The 13,699-nt window shown below is 37.7% G+C and overlaps 1 protein-coding gene across 1 annotated transcript in view; it reads left to right on the top strand.

Moving 5' to 3' along the window:
• The window catches only part of LOC150087930 (multidrug resistance-associated protein 1-like), a 217,242-nt gene that overhangs the window by 151,826 nt on the left and 51,717 nt on the right, over window positions 1–13,699 (top strand). The window contains 2 exon segments of the mRNA XM_090369269.1: window positions 535–742; window positions 8,886–9,196. Of these exon segments, the coding sequence (XP_090225395.1) occupies window positions 535–742; window positions 8,886–9,196 (519 nt within the window).

Raw genomic sequence — 13,699 nt, 5'->3', positions numbered from 1 at the left:
AGGAAAGACAGTTGTAGAATAGATGTGCAGAAATTTTCCTGGAGCCAGTGGCTAGTTGATTGCTGGAACAAACTGCCATCTGTCATTGTAGAAGTTGACAGAAGTTGAACTAGACAAACATTTGGAGTGAATGGACGTGTGAAATGGGAAGAAGTTTTTTTTTTTTTTTTTGGCTGATGCTGTATAAGTTTGCTTTCTTGCATCATATTCCTCTATTAATGCTAAATGAGATGAAACAAAAATGATGCCATTTCATCTACTTTGGTGATTTTCTATGTACTAAAATAATGCTTGGCACTAACTTGTTTGCCATAATTTATTATTAAGGTTAAGGGCAGGTCAGAGAAATTTTGCTAATATATTATTGCCTTAATTCCTCTAAGAATGATTTCCCAGATACATTTTTAGTCTTGTGCAGTAATTTCCAAAAAGCATTATAATGATGTAACTTGAGAGAATACCTGTATTATGTATTATAACTATTAAGGCACAACTTCTACGTTTTTGTGATATATTAATATTTTTATGCTGCAGGTGAAGTGGTCAGTCTATCTAGAATATCTTAGATCTGTTGGTTATATATGGGTTGCTGTCATTGTACTGTCCTGTTTTGCTGCACAAGGATTTTCTGTCGGGTCAAATGTGTGGCTAAGTGAATGGAGCTCAGATTCCATAAATAACCATCAGTCAAATTCTACTTATATGCGTTTGGGTGTATATGGAAGTCTAGGAGCTGCTCAGGGTAAGATCCCCCTTTTTTTTTTTATAATCTTAATTTTTTCCTTAGTACTTTTTTTAAATATAGGGATAAGTGTAGTATAGTAGGAAAACAGATGATTTATTTTAAAAAGGATTAAAAAGGTTATCTGATTTTGGGCTTGCTGCCTGGTCAAAAAATTGAGCAAATAATGGACATGTAAATTTCCTATTTGCACACTTTATTTGTGTAAAATTTATTGCATGTAAATTTTGCAACCACTATTGCTGTTTAGGTAAAATTATGTATTTTTTATTTTCACATAGTCAGAATAATAAAGTTTCAACTGTTTCAGTGAAATTTCAATTTCTTTGGACAGATAAATGTAACAGTTTTTGCAATAAATCCGTACAATGTAGCCTTTTTTTTTTTTTATGTACCTCTTAATTTTTTGAATGTAAATGAAACTGGAAGCTGTGAAACTGATAGCCCTCCAGTTTTACTGAGGAAATCAAACTTGACGATGTTCCAGCAAATGTGAGACGCAACATTGGTTTCAACATGACGGGGTGCCTGCCCATTATGGAAGGTGTGTTCATGACCATTTGAACAGGCGTTTTGGGCGTCGATGGATTAGTTTACCCGTTTCCTGGCCCCCACGCTCACCTGATTTATTGAGCCTTGATTTCTTTCTGTGGAGTGCCCTCAAATCTATCGTGTATGAATCGCCTGTGGAGATGTAAATGGATCTCGTGGCGAGACTCGTCTGCACTGCTGCTACTGTCAAAGAAACTCCAGGTGTGTTCAACCGTGTCCGCCAATCCATGCGGCGTCGGTGTCATGCATGCATCGTGTCTGATGGTGGAACCTTCGAGCTTCTGTTGTAACATCATGAAATGCATCCATCTCGTACTCCATTGTTAATATTATGTCAAAAATGTTTGCCTCTAATTACTGTCTTGTATCATTTCTGCTTCTTGTGCCTCTGCTACTACTTCCCCGTGACGTTTCCGGTTATGGGTTCCTATGCGATTCACATTCCTTTAGATGTTACCTACCTCCCCTAAACGTTTGTACCAATATTTTTGAGACACCCTGTATATATGCAATTGCAGTCCGGTATGCAGGGGATTGCATAAGCTACATTTGTTTTCTGTTTGAAATCTCTGTTGTTTTTTTGTTGATAGCTGAGCTTTTTAGGTATGTTCATAGTTTCTTGGGGCTGCCAAAGGCTAGATTTACTCCGGAATCTTTGAAGATTTTTTTCCAATGGTTGTTGGTACATTTCAATATACGGAAGCCCTATCCATTGTTTTTTTGGCGCTTCTCGTTTTGGTTTTTCTTTACTGCTTTTTTTGGCTGTATTTAAGTCACCATTTATGTGCCATTTTGGGTAACCACAGTTGGAAAATCTATTAAGCGTTTTGATCTCCTGTTTGCATTCATCATCTGTAGATGAATACCTGAAAGCATTGTTGAACTGGGCTATTAGAATTGATTTTTTTTGTGAGAGAGGGGCCATAGCTGTCAAAATGTAAATAATTCCCCTTATTTTGTAGGTTTGTGGTATATTTTTGAGTTGATTTTGGTTGCATTTCTTGTTAATGTTAAATTTAAGAAGTTGATTCTGTTGTTTTTTACATTTTCAATTGTGAATTGTAGCTGACCATCTACATTATTCAACTCCTGGAAGATGGTAATTATGGTGTGTGGTTTGCCTAAAAGCAGACAATCATCTACGTACCTTCCATAAAATTTAAGGTCTGGGGAAGAGTACTTGGAAATGTTGTAGTTTTCTATTTACAGGAGGTAAAATTCAGAGAGATGTCCACTTATGGAACTGCCCATTGGTACCCCATATACTCTTTTGGTAAAATCTCTTTCATGGGTGAAATAATTCGCTGATAGCAGTATATTTAGTAAGATGGTTATATCCGAAATATCTAATTTTCTTCTGTTTTTAAGTGTGGGATCATTACATAACATGTCTTGAGTGGCCTTAACCAGGAGCGGATTAAGGTCAGTTGAGGTCCCGGGCGCAGAAGAAAATATTGGGCTCCTTAAAAAAAAAGAGAGAGACATGGGAAAATAAAAATACATGTTAACCAATTTTTTAAATAAATAAAAAATATTATGTACTATTAATGTTTTATTTCCAATAAAATTTGAATATAATATATGTAAAGTATAATTAATAATAGCATAATAATAATCACAAAGTTTTGAACTAATATGTTCAACTAATTTGTTGGGGTTTTTCGTGGGCCCTTCAGAAGTCGGGGGCTGGTGGCCTGCCATAAAATCCGCCTCTGGCCTTAACAGCTTTTTTGAGGGTGTACGTTTGTGTATAGTGATTTTATATTGAAGGAATATAATTTGTCAGCGGGTTCTAATTTTATATTTTTGATTGAAGAAAATAGGTGTTCGGTGGTTTTTTATGCAATATTTGGAATAATTCATTATATTAGGTTTAACATTGCATTTGTCAATGTACTGAATATTGGTACATTAATCCCAGATTAATATACTAATTGAGTACTACTACACTCAGCGTTGTGGAAAATGAAAAAGACCTGGGGGGGAAGAATACTTTCTCAATCACGTATGAAGTTCTCTTGAGCAGTGTAGACAGGCTGCCAGGACATTACATGGTGATTGTCAATGATATATAGCATTAGCATTAGTAGAGGTATATGATGCAAGAAAGCAAGCTTATTCAGCATCAGCCAAAAAAAAAAAAAAAAACACCACTCCCATTTCACCCCTCCGTTCGCTCGAAATACCTGTCCAGTTGAGCCTTAAATTTGTTTAGGCTGTCAACTTCAACAAGTGATGGAAGTCGGTTCCATCAACCAACCACCCGCTGGCTAAAGGCAAATTTCCGCACTTCTATCCGACATCCGTCCTTCCTCAATTTGAATTTATGCCCTCTGAGCTGATTATTCTGAGCAAGATGAAGAATCCCATTGGCATTGAGCATGCTCAAACCATTCAAAGCCTTGTACACCTCTATCAGATCACCTCGCCGGTGCCTAGTCTCCAGACTCAGTAATTTGCAAAACTTAAGCCTTTCTTCGTAAGAGCAACCCTTTGTTCCATTCACTAATCTTGTTGCCCTTCTCTGTACCCGTTCCAGCAGCTCTACATCCTTCTTGAAATGAGGCCTCCAGACCTGTATACAGTACTCAAGATGTGGCCTAACCATTGCCTTATACAAGGGAATAATCATCTCCTTATCCCTGCTAGAAAAATTCCTGTATATCATTAACAAGACACCATGAGCTACTCTTGCAGCTCGTCTGCACTGCTCAGAGAACTTCATATCTGCCTGCACAATTACCCCCAGGCCCTTTTCATTCTCCACCACTGTCAGTGTAGTACTGCAGAGTTGACACGTTGCTCTGGGCTTAATGTTTCCCATATGTAGTACTTTACATTTGTCAATGTTAAACTTCATTTGCCACCTCTCAGCCCGTCTGTTCAACCTTTCCAGATCCTGTTGCAGCAGCATAGCGTCAGTGGTGTCCTTAACAACCCTGCCAACCTTTGTATCATCTGCAAACTTGGACATTAAACTTGATATCCCATCATCAATATCATTCAAAAACACCGAAAACAACAACGGACCCAACACTGAACCCTGAGGAACTCCACTAATAACATTAGTCCACGTTGAGCAGTGTCCATTGATTACCACTCTGTCTTCTGCCACTCAACCCTCCCCTTATCCATAGCAGCAATTTGCCTCCAATGCCACACTGCTCCAATTTGTGCAGCAGTCTTCCATGTGCAACAGTATCAAAAGCCTTTCTAAGATCCAAATATATAATATCAAAGTTATTCCCTGCATCCAGTTCTTTTGTGACTACATCATAGTATCCAATCAAATTGGTCAGGCAAGACCTTCCCTTAACAAAACCATGCTGTGTCTGAGCTATAACTGAATTCTTGTCTAGATGATCCTGCAGTGCTTCTTTAACCAGTGCTTCCATTAATTTACCTGGAACAGAAGTTAAACTAACAGGTCTATAATCACTTGTGTCAGCCTTTGATCGTCCTTTGTGAATTGGGATTACATTTGCACATCTCCAGTCTATGGGTACCTCCCCTGAGTCCAAAGAAGCTCTCATAATTATGGCTAGGTGTTTGCTTACTTCCTTTGCTGCCTCCTTTAATATAACTGGATAGATCCCATCCACCCCAGGTGCCTTTTTTATGTTTATCCTCAACAATCTCTCCTCCACTTTTCTCTCAGTTATTACAAAATCATCCAGCTCACTGCCAATGTTTACTTTACCTACATCATTCTCCTTCCTGAATAACTCCTCATGCGTGAATGTAGATGCGAAATACTCGTTTAGATTGTTAGCCACCTGAGCAGGATCTCAACCGTTGAACCATCAATATCCAGTGGACCAATCTGATTCATCCTTTGCCAAGGATTTTTTGTAGTCTGCCTTTGCCTGCCTAATCTCCTTTGTGACTTGGTTACAGACCAACTTATATCTATCATAGGCTTCCATGTCACCCATTAATTTGTATGTATCCCATGCATTTTTCTTCTCTGCCACATGTCTCATTAGTTCATCTGAGAACCATTTAGGCCTAAACCTTGAACAATATTTCTTAGTTGGTATGTAAAGCCTGGTAGCCTCCAAGATTAGTTCCTTGAATGCTTCCCAGTTTGAGTTTGCTGTTGGTAACATCATCAGTTGGTCCCACTGTATAGAATTTAAATACTGTCTCAGACCATCATAGTCGCCTTTACGAAAACAAAAACCCTTCCCTTTACCTCTGATGGTAGTTACCTCCTTGAGTAAATCCCACTTCAACACACTGTGATCACTGCCACCTAGTGGTTCATTTATCTGCAGATTCTTAATGCATGAAGAATCACTACTGATAATCAGATCAAGAGTATTGATCCCTCTTGTTGCCTCACGAACATGCTGATGTAGAAAACAATCATCCAATAAATCCACAAAAGCCTTGCTAGTGTGAGAGTGACCAACCCACTAATTCCAGTCAATATCTGGGAAATTAAAATCCCCCATTATAAGACTCTCTGATTTACTGGCCCACTCTATTTCCCTGTACAATATCTTATTATACTCATCAGAGTCATTAGGCCTATAGCACACTCCTACTCTCAATTTTGATTTCCCTATGCTTATGTCACACCAAACTGACTCGACACTGCCCTGTCCATCGATGTCGACTGGCTTCACTTCCTTGGACTTTATGTGTTTCTTAACTAATAGCATAACCCCTCCTCCCTTCCTATCCAGTCTATCTTTTCTGTAGACGTTGTACTCCCCAAATTCCAGTTCCGCATTCCTTATATCTGTGTGACACCACATCTCTGATATCCCAACAATATCTGCCTTTGATGTTTTGAGCAATACCTCAAATTCATCAAATTTATTTACCAAACTCCTAGCATTGGTGTACACGCAGGTATACATGCACCTGTTTCTATTCTTGGCTACCCTAACACAACCCATGTGTTTACTTGTACCGCAATGACTCCCAGCAGTCTCTGAAATATCCTGCATCTTGTTTTTCAGGCTTCTGCTCATTTCAATAGAAGCAGTGCAAGAATCACTTCCACCTCTGCCAGTGGCTACTGTTAATCTATTAGTCCTTGTATCCCCTCCAACTAGCAGTTTTCCGACCCACCTAACTCTGCCTCGACAGCATCAGCAAAAATTCTTGCACCCTTTCTATTTAAGTGTATCCCATCCCTGTAGAAGCAATCGCTCCTGTTAACAAATACAGTCCAGGCTGAAAAAAATTCTACCCCTTGAGCCTTGCACAATCCCTCCAGGGCCGAATTGATCGACAAGGCTCTCATCATATACTCCCTCCTATCATGTCTGGGCAGAATTGCAGACACTTTCAAATTCAACCCTAATTCACGGCTTTTTTTCAACAGTGACCTGTACTTGCTAAGTAGTTCCGCCGGTCTCCTACTCTTAATATCATTAGTGCCAACGTGTACAACTATATCACCTTTTGTGCCCTTAAAAGATGATATCTGCTCTACAACGTCATCAACCTTTGCCCCTGGGAGACATACCCTGGTCCTATTCCACCTATCCTTTTTACAAAGCATGTTCCCCGCTTCCCTGACAATAGAGTCACCAACAACTACTAGTTCCTGTGGGACCAGCGCATTCTGCCTAGGGGGTTGCCTCTGTGTTGCCTGATGACCAAGTGCAAGCTCTGGCGTTGATGTGGGCGGCTGAGAGCTTGATGGTCCCCTCAATTTATTTCCTTTGAGGGCATCCACCCTATCCTTCAAGCTCTCATAAAGGCCCATAACAACGCTGAGTTGTCGCCTGATTTCCTTGCACTCCTTACATTGTGCACACACAAAGACATCCCCCTTGGCAGTATCATGTCCCGTACCCGACTGCTCCGCAAACATCAAGCAAACAGTGCATTTTAAAAGACTGTGATTCAGAGGGCAACTGCCCCCCTCATTTCTCCCCTGAACCACAACCCTCCCATTAGCTTGAGCCTTTTGCTTTGCTGCTCTAGTCTGAGTCATGATTCCGATTTAATTCAATAAAATTTCAAAACAAAATTAAATCCTTAAGTTATATCCCAAAACAGTTATAACGCTATATTTATTTTTTCGGTATCTAGTGTTTTCTACGAGTTCCCTTTATATAACTTCCGTGTCACGTGTACCACTATAGTTATGTATTAATTATTTGTTACGATTAAGTTGTTATATATATATATATATATATATATATATATATATAGAGTTAAAAGTACAATTTAATTGACAATAAGTTTATCAAGATTAATAGATTTACTGATTGATTGACAATATTATATTATGCACTATACTACACTAAGCTTATGCTATCGTGTAAAATGGCGGGAATTCACGAACGGTACTTCTACGGACTCGTAAGTATTGATTAGCTTCCAAATCTCGCTATCTCAATTTAGAATAAACTAAGGATCCTGACTAGGTCTATAATCTACTTATAGAAGATAATTTAATATAACAATTGGTTAATAAATCTACTAAATTTGGTTAAAAAAAAAAAAGGACCTCTCGTTCAATTTGTAACACGTGGATTTGATACCGTTACCGATACTAAGTAATACCTACAAAATCTCTGTCTAAGTTAAACTTTAAACTAAGTATCATAACTAGGAATATAAAGCTACTCTAGAAATAAGTTAATATGACAATATAGGAAATATGGAAATATAGGAAATATTTCCAGCAAGGATAAGGAGGTGACAATTCCATTGTATAATGCAATGATCAGGCCACATCTTGAGTACTGAATACAGGTCTGGAGGACTCATTTTAGGATGGATGTGGAGCTGCTGTTGGAATGAGTACAGAGAAGGGCAAGATTGGTGAGGGGAACAAAAGGATGCTCTTACCAAGAAAGGCTTCTGTTCTGCAAATTGCAGTTTCTGGACACTAGCACCTGTGAAACGATCTGATTGAGTTGTTTAAGGCTTTGAATAGATTGAGCAAGCTCATGGGATTCTTCCTTTTGCTGAAACTGCTCACATGAAGGGGCATAAATTTAAATTGAGGAAGGATGGTTGCAGAATAAATGTGTGGAAGTTACCTTTAGCCAATTTAGGTGATTGCTGGAACAAACTTCCCTCTGATGTTGTGAAAGTGGATAGTTTGAATAAATTTAAGGAAGAACTAGACTAGTTGTTTGGAGGGGATGCATAGGTGAAATTGGAAGGGGTTTCTTTTTCTTTTGCTGATACTGTATAAGCTTGTCTTCTTGCATCATTTGCCACTACTAATACTAAACATGCTTAAGTGAAAATTAACTTCAATTAGAAAGTTATCTATTTGGTTAATAAAAGAGTACTTTTTCACTTCCAGAATTTTGATTTCATCCCCTGATGGCTTCACAAAACTTCTCACTTCTACTGATCCATTGGACATAATTAAAGTTCAAATAAAAATAGCAGTTACTGTTTTTTTATTCATTAATGAACTTTAATTTTTGCAATAAATTCTTTTATTATGGATTATTCCATTAACCACAGTTATGCTAAGGAATGGATAATCTCATATCAAGTACAAAGCAGTGACACCTTAAAACATTTTGACCTCTGTAAAACTGTTTGCTGACTCATAAAGCATAACAAAGACTGATATAAAAATTGATTTTGAACTTCTTTGCAGGTTTATCACTTCTCATTTCATCCTTTGTCATGGCCTTTGCAACTATCGAAGCTTGCATATTATTGCATCATAAACTTATGCAGAATATTTTGCGATCTCCCATGTCATTCTTCGACACCACGCCCCTTGGGAGGATAGTAAATCGTTTCTCAAAAGATATCGATACTGTTGATGTCACCATTCCACTAACTCTGAGATCGTGGATCACATGCTTTCTTCAGGTGGTAGCAACTATATTTGTCATCTCTCTCCAGACACCAATATTCTTATCAGTGGTATTGCCTGTAGGTGTGCTGTATTATATGATTCAGGTCAGATTTAATATTCATATTATTATTCCCACGTTTAAATAACTAATTAAATAATTAGAAATTCACTTTATTATATTTACAAAATCAGTCATAATGTTTCTTTAATCTTTAAAATTTTATTGAATTTATGTTTTCTTTTAAAGTAAATATGACCAAAACAGTGGCCTTGTTTTTTTTGTTTTTTTTATTCCATTCAATGCTGTACTAGGATAAAGAAGTTTTTATGGTTCCTTGTAATGGAGAGTCAAAGATGATCAGTACGTGATAAGGTTTATCCACATTTAAAGTACTGTACAAAAGTCTTCACCCTCCCCCCTCCAACTAGAAAATTAAGGAGTCACTTGGTTCAAAAGTTCAAAGAATTTAGGACACAATCTCTTGGCTAAATTTTATGCGAGTTCAGCAGAAATTTTGAAGTGTTGCAGTCTAAAATTGCATTGGGACAAGTTAAAAAAAAAAAAAAAAAAAAAATTTATAAGGAATATGATTAACTGAAAGGGTAGCTGTGGGGATAAGCACCAGATCGCCAGTAATGATGACATGGGTTCGAGCCTCGGAAAAATAAAATTTAAATTCTACCCCAGGGGCTCGTATCTGGTGAGTATGGGCTTGGCAAACCCAGGGTCCTGAGCTGGATATCATCATTCTTCTCTTTCTTGGTTGATTCCCTTCTACTTCTCTCTCTCTCTCTCTCTCTCTCTCTCTCTCTCTCTCAGGGTAACAGGAATTTTATGGCTGGTGCAGCATAAGCCTCAGGCTTCCTTGCACCATATGGCTAAAAAAAATAATAATAATAAAAAATAACATAGATATATGGGATTGCTGAATAAGTTACTGATCAGAAGGAGGACAGCCATTTAACATATCTACTGCCTTTCAAGTATGTTCTATTATCAAATTATGGATTTGTACAATTAAAGTAGCCCATTATTTGAGGGACAATTATCTGGTGCATTAATGTATCAAGCTGCCATTATGAATACAGTATAAAAATGTTTGTTTGTTATTTGGTTTTTAGGAGCATTAGCAACTAAGGCCATATTGCTCCGGAGATATGCAGTGGTCATTCTCTGACCTTTCCGCATCCTCTGTATTTGGTGGTCATGGGGCTCGAACCCCAGTCTAATCAAGAAGTGTATGCTACGCACTACTGCTCCTGCCCACCTGGCTGTGAAGGCGCCCGTATAAAAATGATCAGTCATTCTATTAACATGTTCATCAATTTAAGGTGCAGAAAATTGGGGATGACAAGTTCCACTATGGTGTGTATAATGTATTTAGAAGATAGGAGTGGAGGGGTTATGCTTTTTATCAAAAGAAGCCTGAGCACAAAAACAGCTTTTACAGAGTCTGAAGTTATGTCTGCCACCATAGAATCTGTGTGGTGTGAGTTAATTGTGTTGTCCGCCAAGAACTCCTCTACCATTCGTGGGGCTCTAGGGCATGGCTGCAAAGCTATAGCCAGACTGGCTGTAACTAATACTTTTTGTTCTTAGTGTAGTTAAGACATTTTTTTTTTTTTGGCTATCTTATTTTAACTTAACATGTTCGCCTAATGGTATTGTCTGGTGTCAACTGTCACTCTTCTGTTTTCATCTAGTGGTATTATAGGACAAAATCTCGTATACCCTCAGAACAGGGAAGGAGAAGTTTACTTTCCTTCTCCAGCCTGCAGTTTAGATTTTAGCATTTTGATTAACATTGAGCAATTATGCAAATAATTTACTCTATGCCGCAATAACTTTTAATCATACTTTAACACTAACTCTATTGCTTTCTGGTTGAATAAGAGGTTTTGGCAGAGAAAAGAGAAACATTTATAACACAAAACATAACATGATTTATTACAAGAAAGGACATACACACTTCATTCTTTCCATTGATATAGGCATAATATGACACTTTATGCTTGCCAAAACATTCAAGTAATTTATAGACAAACATGTGTTTTAGACTTAAAATATATAAGTTCTATGAACTAGAAAGAGACCATTTCATCACCATGCTTACAGACACTTTCATACTTGTATCATTTTCGACTTACCAGCTTAAGATGTCACGCTGACCCAATCAGCAAACGATTCCTGATTCCTCAGTCAATTTGAACGTCTCTGGGCATTGTCTCAACAGAAGTTGACTTCTTCCTTGGGTGAGGCTCACTGGTCCTTGTCAGGATCTTAAAGTCTTTACCATGCCTTATCTCACTTTTAACCTTCTCTTCCACTCTCACTCACTCCTGAGGATCCACTTTTATGTCCCAAGTTCTCCCAAACTGTTTATTCAACACTTCGCTCTCATTGGGGAGATCCAAGTCTTAAGACACTCGGTCGGCACGTGATGGAAACTTAGTCAAAGGGGTAACTAGTTATCCCCTCATCATGCCATGTATCAAATATCCCTGCAACACATGTGCTGCTCTTCCATATCTCCTTTTTAGGTAAATGTAAAGCTATAGCATACATCTGTGCAGAGCTTACATAGGCTGAGAGATATTTCAGATATCTATTCATGTGAAAATCATGGTTTCTTAGCCCTAAATTCACCTTCCAGCCTGAGTGGATCCTTCCGGTGTTTATAGAAATATAACCCTTTGAACCCTGTAAGTGCTGAGCCGAAATAGCTGTTGCTTGGCTTACAACTGTAGGCTTTTAAAACATGCATATATATTAGTATTAGTAATGGCCATATGGTGAAAGGAAGCCTAAGGCTTATGCTGCACCAGCCAAAAAAAAAAAAAATTTCTAAGTCTCCCTGAGAGAGAGAGAGAGAGAGAGAGAGAGAGAGAGAGAGAGAGAGAGAGAGAGAGAGAGAGAGAGAGAGAGAGAGAGAGAGAGAGAGAGAGAGAGGTAAAAGGGAATCACCAAGGAAGAAGAAGAAGAATGATGATATCCAGCTCAGGACCCTGGGTGTACCAAGCCCATACTCACCAGATACTTCAGGGGCTCACATCTGGTGAGTATGGGCTTGGCACACCCATGGTCCTGAGCTGGATATCATCATTATTATTATTAGCCTTAAGGTTCAATGAAGCCTGAGGCTTATGCTACACCAGCCAAAAAAAAAAAAAAAAAAAAAAAAAAACTCCCATGTTGCAGAGAGAGAGAGAGAGAGAGAGAGAGAGAGAGAGAGAGAGAGAGAGAGAGAGAGAGAGAGAGAGAGAGAGAGAAGTAGAAGGGAATCACCAAGAAAGAAGAATGATGATAGCCAGCTCAGAACCCTGGGTTGCATACTCACCAAATGTGAGCCCCTGGGGTCATTCTTCTCTTTCTTGGTGATTCCCTTCTCTCACTCACTCACTTAGGGTAATTCAGGATTTTTTTTTTTTTTTTTTTTTTTTTGGCTGGTGCAGCATAAGCCTCAGGCTTCCTTGCACTACATAGCTAATAATAATCATCATCATTCTACTCTTCCATTTGGCACGAGTTGAGTCCCTATTTAGATATCGTCCTCCATTGTTGTCGATCCCTTGAATCTTGCATTTGTTGATAATTTTGAAAGCCTGTGTTTTCCTTTAGGCATTGAAGCCATTCTCTTTTGAATCTTCCTGGTGGTCTCTTATCTCCAATTCTTCCTGTCAGTACTACATTAGGCAGACTGTGTTGTTTCATCCAGTTCACATGTCCAAACCACTGAAGTTGTTTTTTGTAGATCTGCTTTATTATTCTGCATTCAAAATTTAGATCTCTCCTTACTTGTTCATTAGTTTTATGTTCTCTCCAATTTGTTTTGTTTTATTGATTTTCCTTAGGCATCTCATTTCAAATGACATTATTTTTTGCCTTTATTTCTTATTTATTCTCCAATTATTTGATCCATAAGTTGCTGTGGGTATGAGGACAGTTTCATATAGTTTAATTTTTAGACTATTTGAGATTTTATTGCTCTTCCATATGTTTTTGAGTTTGTTCGTGTTTGTCCGTCCAATGTTCAGTCTGTGATTAATTTGGTCAATAATACTGTACTTAGGTTTCTGGCTATTATAGAGCCCAGATATACAAATTGTTGTACTTGTTCTATTTGTTCATTTTGGATGTTTATGTCTTCTATGTTTTTTCTGATTTGCATTACTTTGGTTTTATTAATATTAATTCCATAATTGTTGCTTGCTTTATCGATGTTTGTTAATATTTCTTTTAGTTGTTCTTTGGTTTCTGTTAAAATCACAATATTGTCTGCATATTTTATGTGATTTATATTTTTTTCCATTTGTTATTGTGCCTCTTTTTTCTTCAATTGATTTTATTAGTTCTTCTAGGTAGATATTAAATAGATATGGGGATAAAGGGCATCCTTGCATGACTCCTTTCTCTATTTCAAATTTCTCTTTTTTTAAGGTTGTTGAATTTTACTATTGCTCTTGTATTTTTATAGAAATTATTTACAAACATGATTATTTCATGATCAAGTGGGATTTTTTGTAGTTGCTTCATTAAAAGCAACTACAAAAAATCATTAAAAGCTTACTTCATTCAGCAAAGGAAGTAAGCAAACCCCTGGCCATAA

Source organism: Mastigoproctus giganteus, chromosome 3, assembly GCF_048544385.1.
Source record: "Mastigoproctus giganteus isolate SK-2022 chromosome 3, ASM4854438v1, whole genome shotgun sequence".
Taxonomy (NCBI): Eukaryota; Metazoa; Arthropoda; class Arachnida; order Uropygi; family Thelyphonidae; genus Mastigoproctus; species Mastigoproctus giganteus.
Note: the sequence above shows the minus strand (reverse complement) of the source record. Positions and strands in the feature narration are given on the sequence as shown.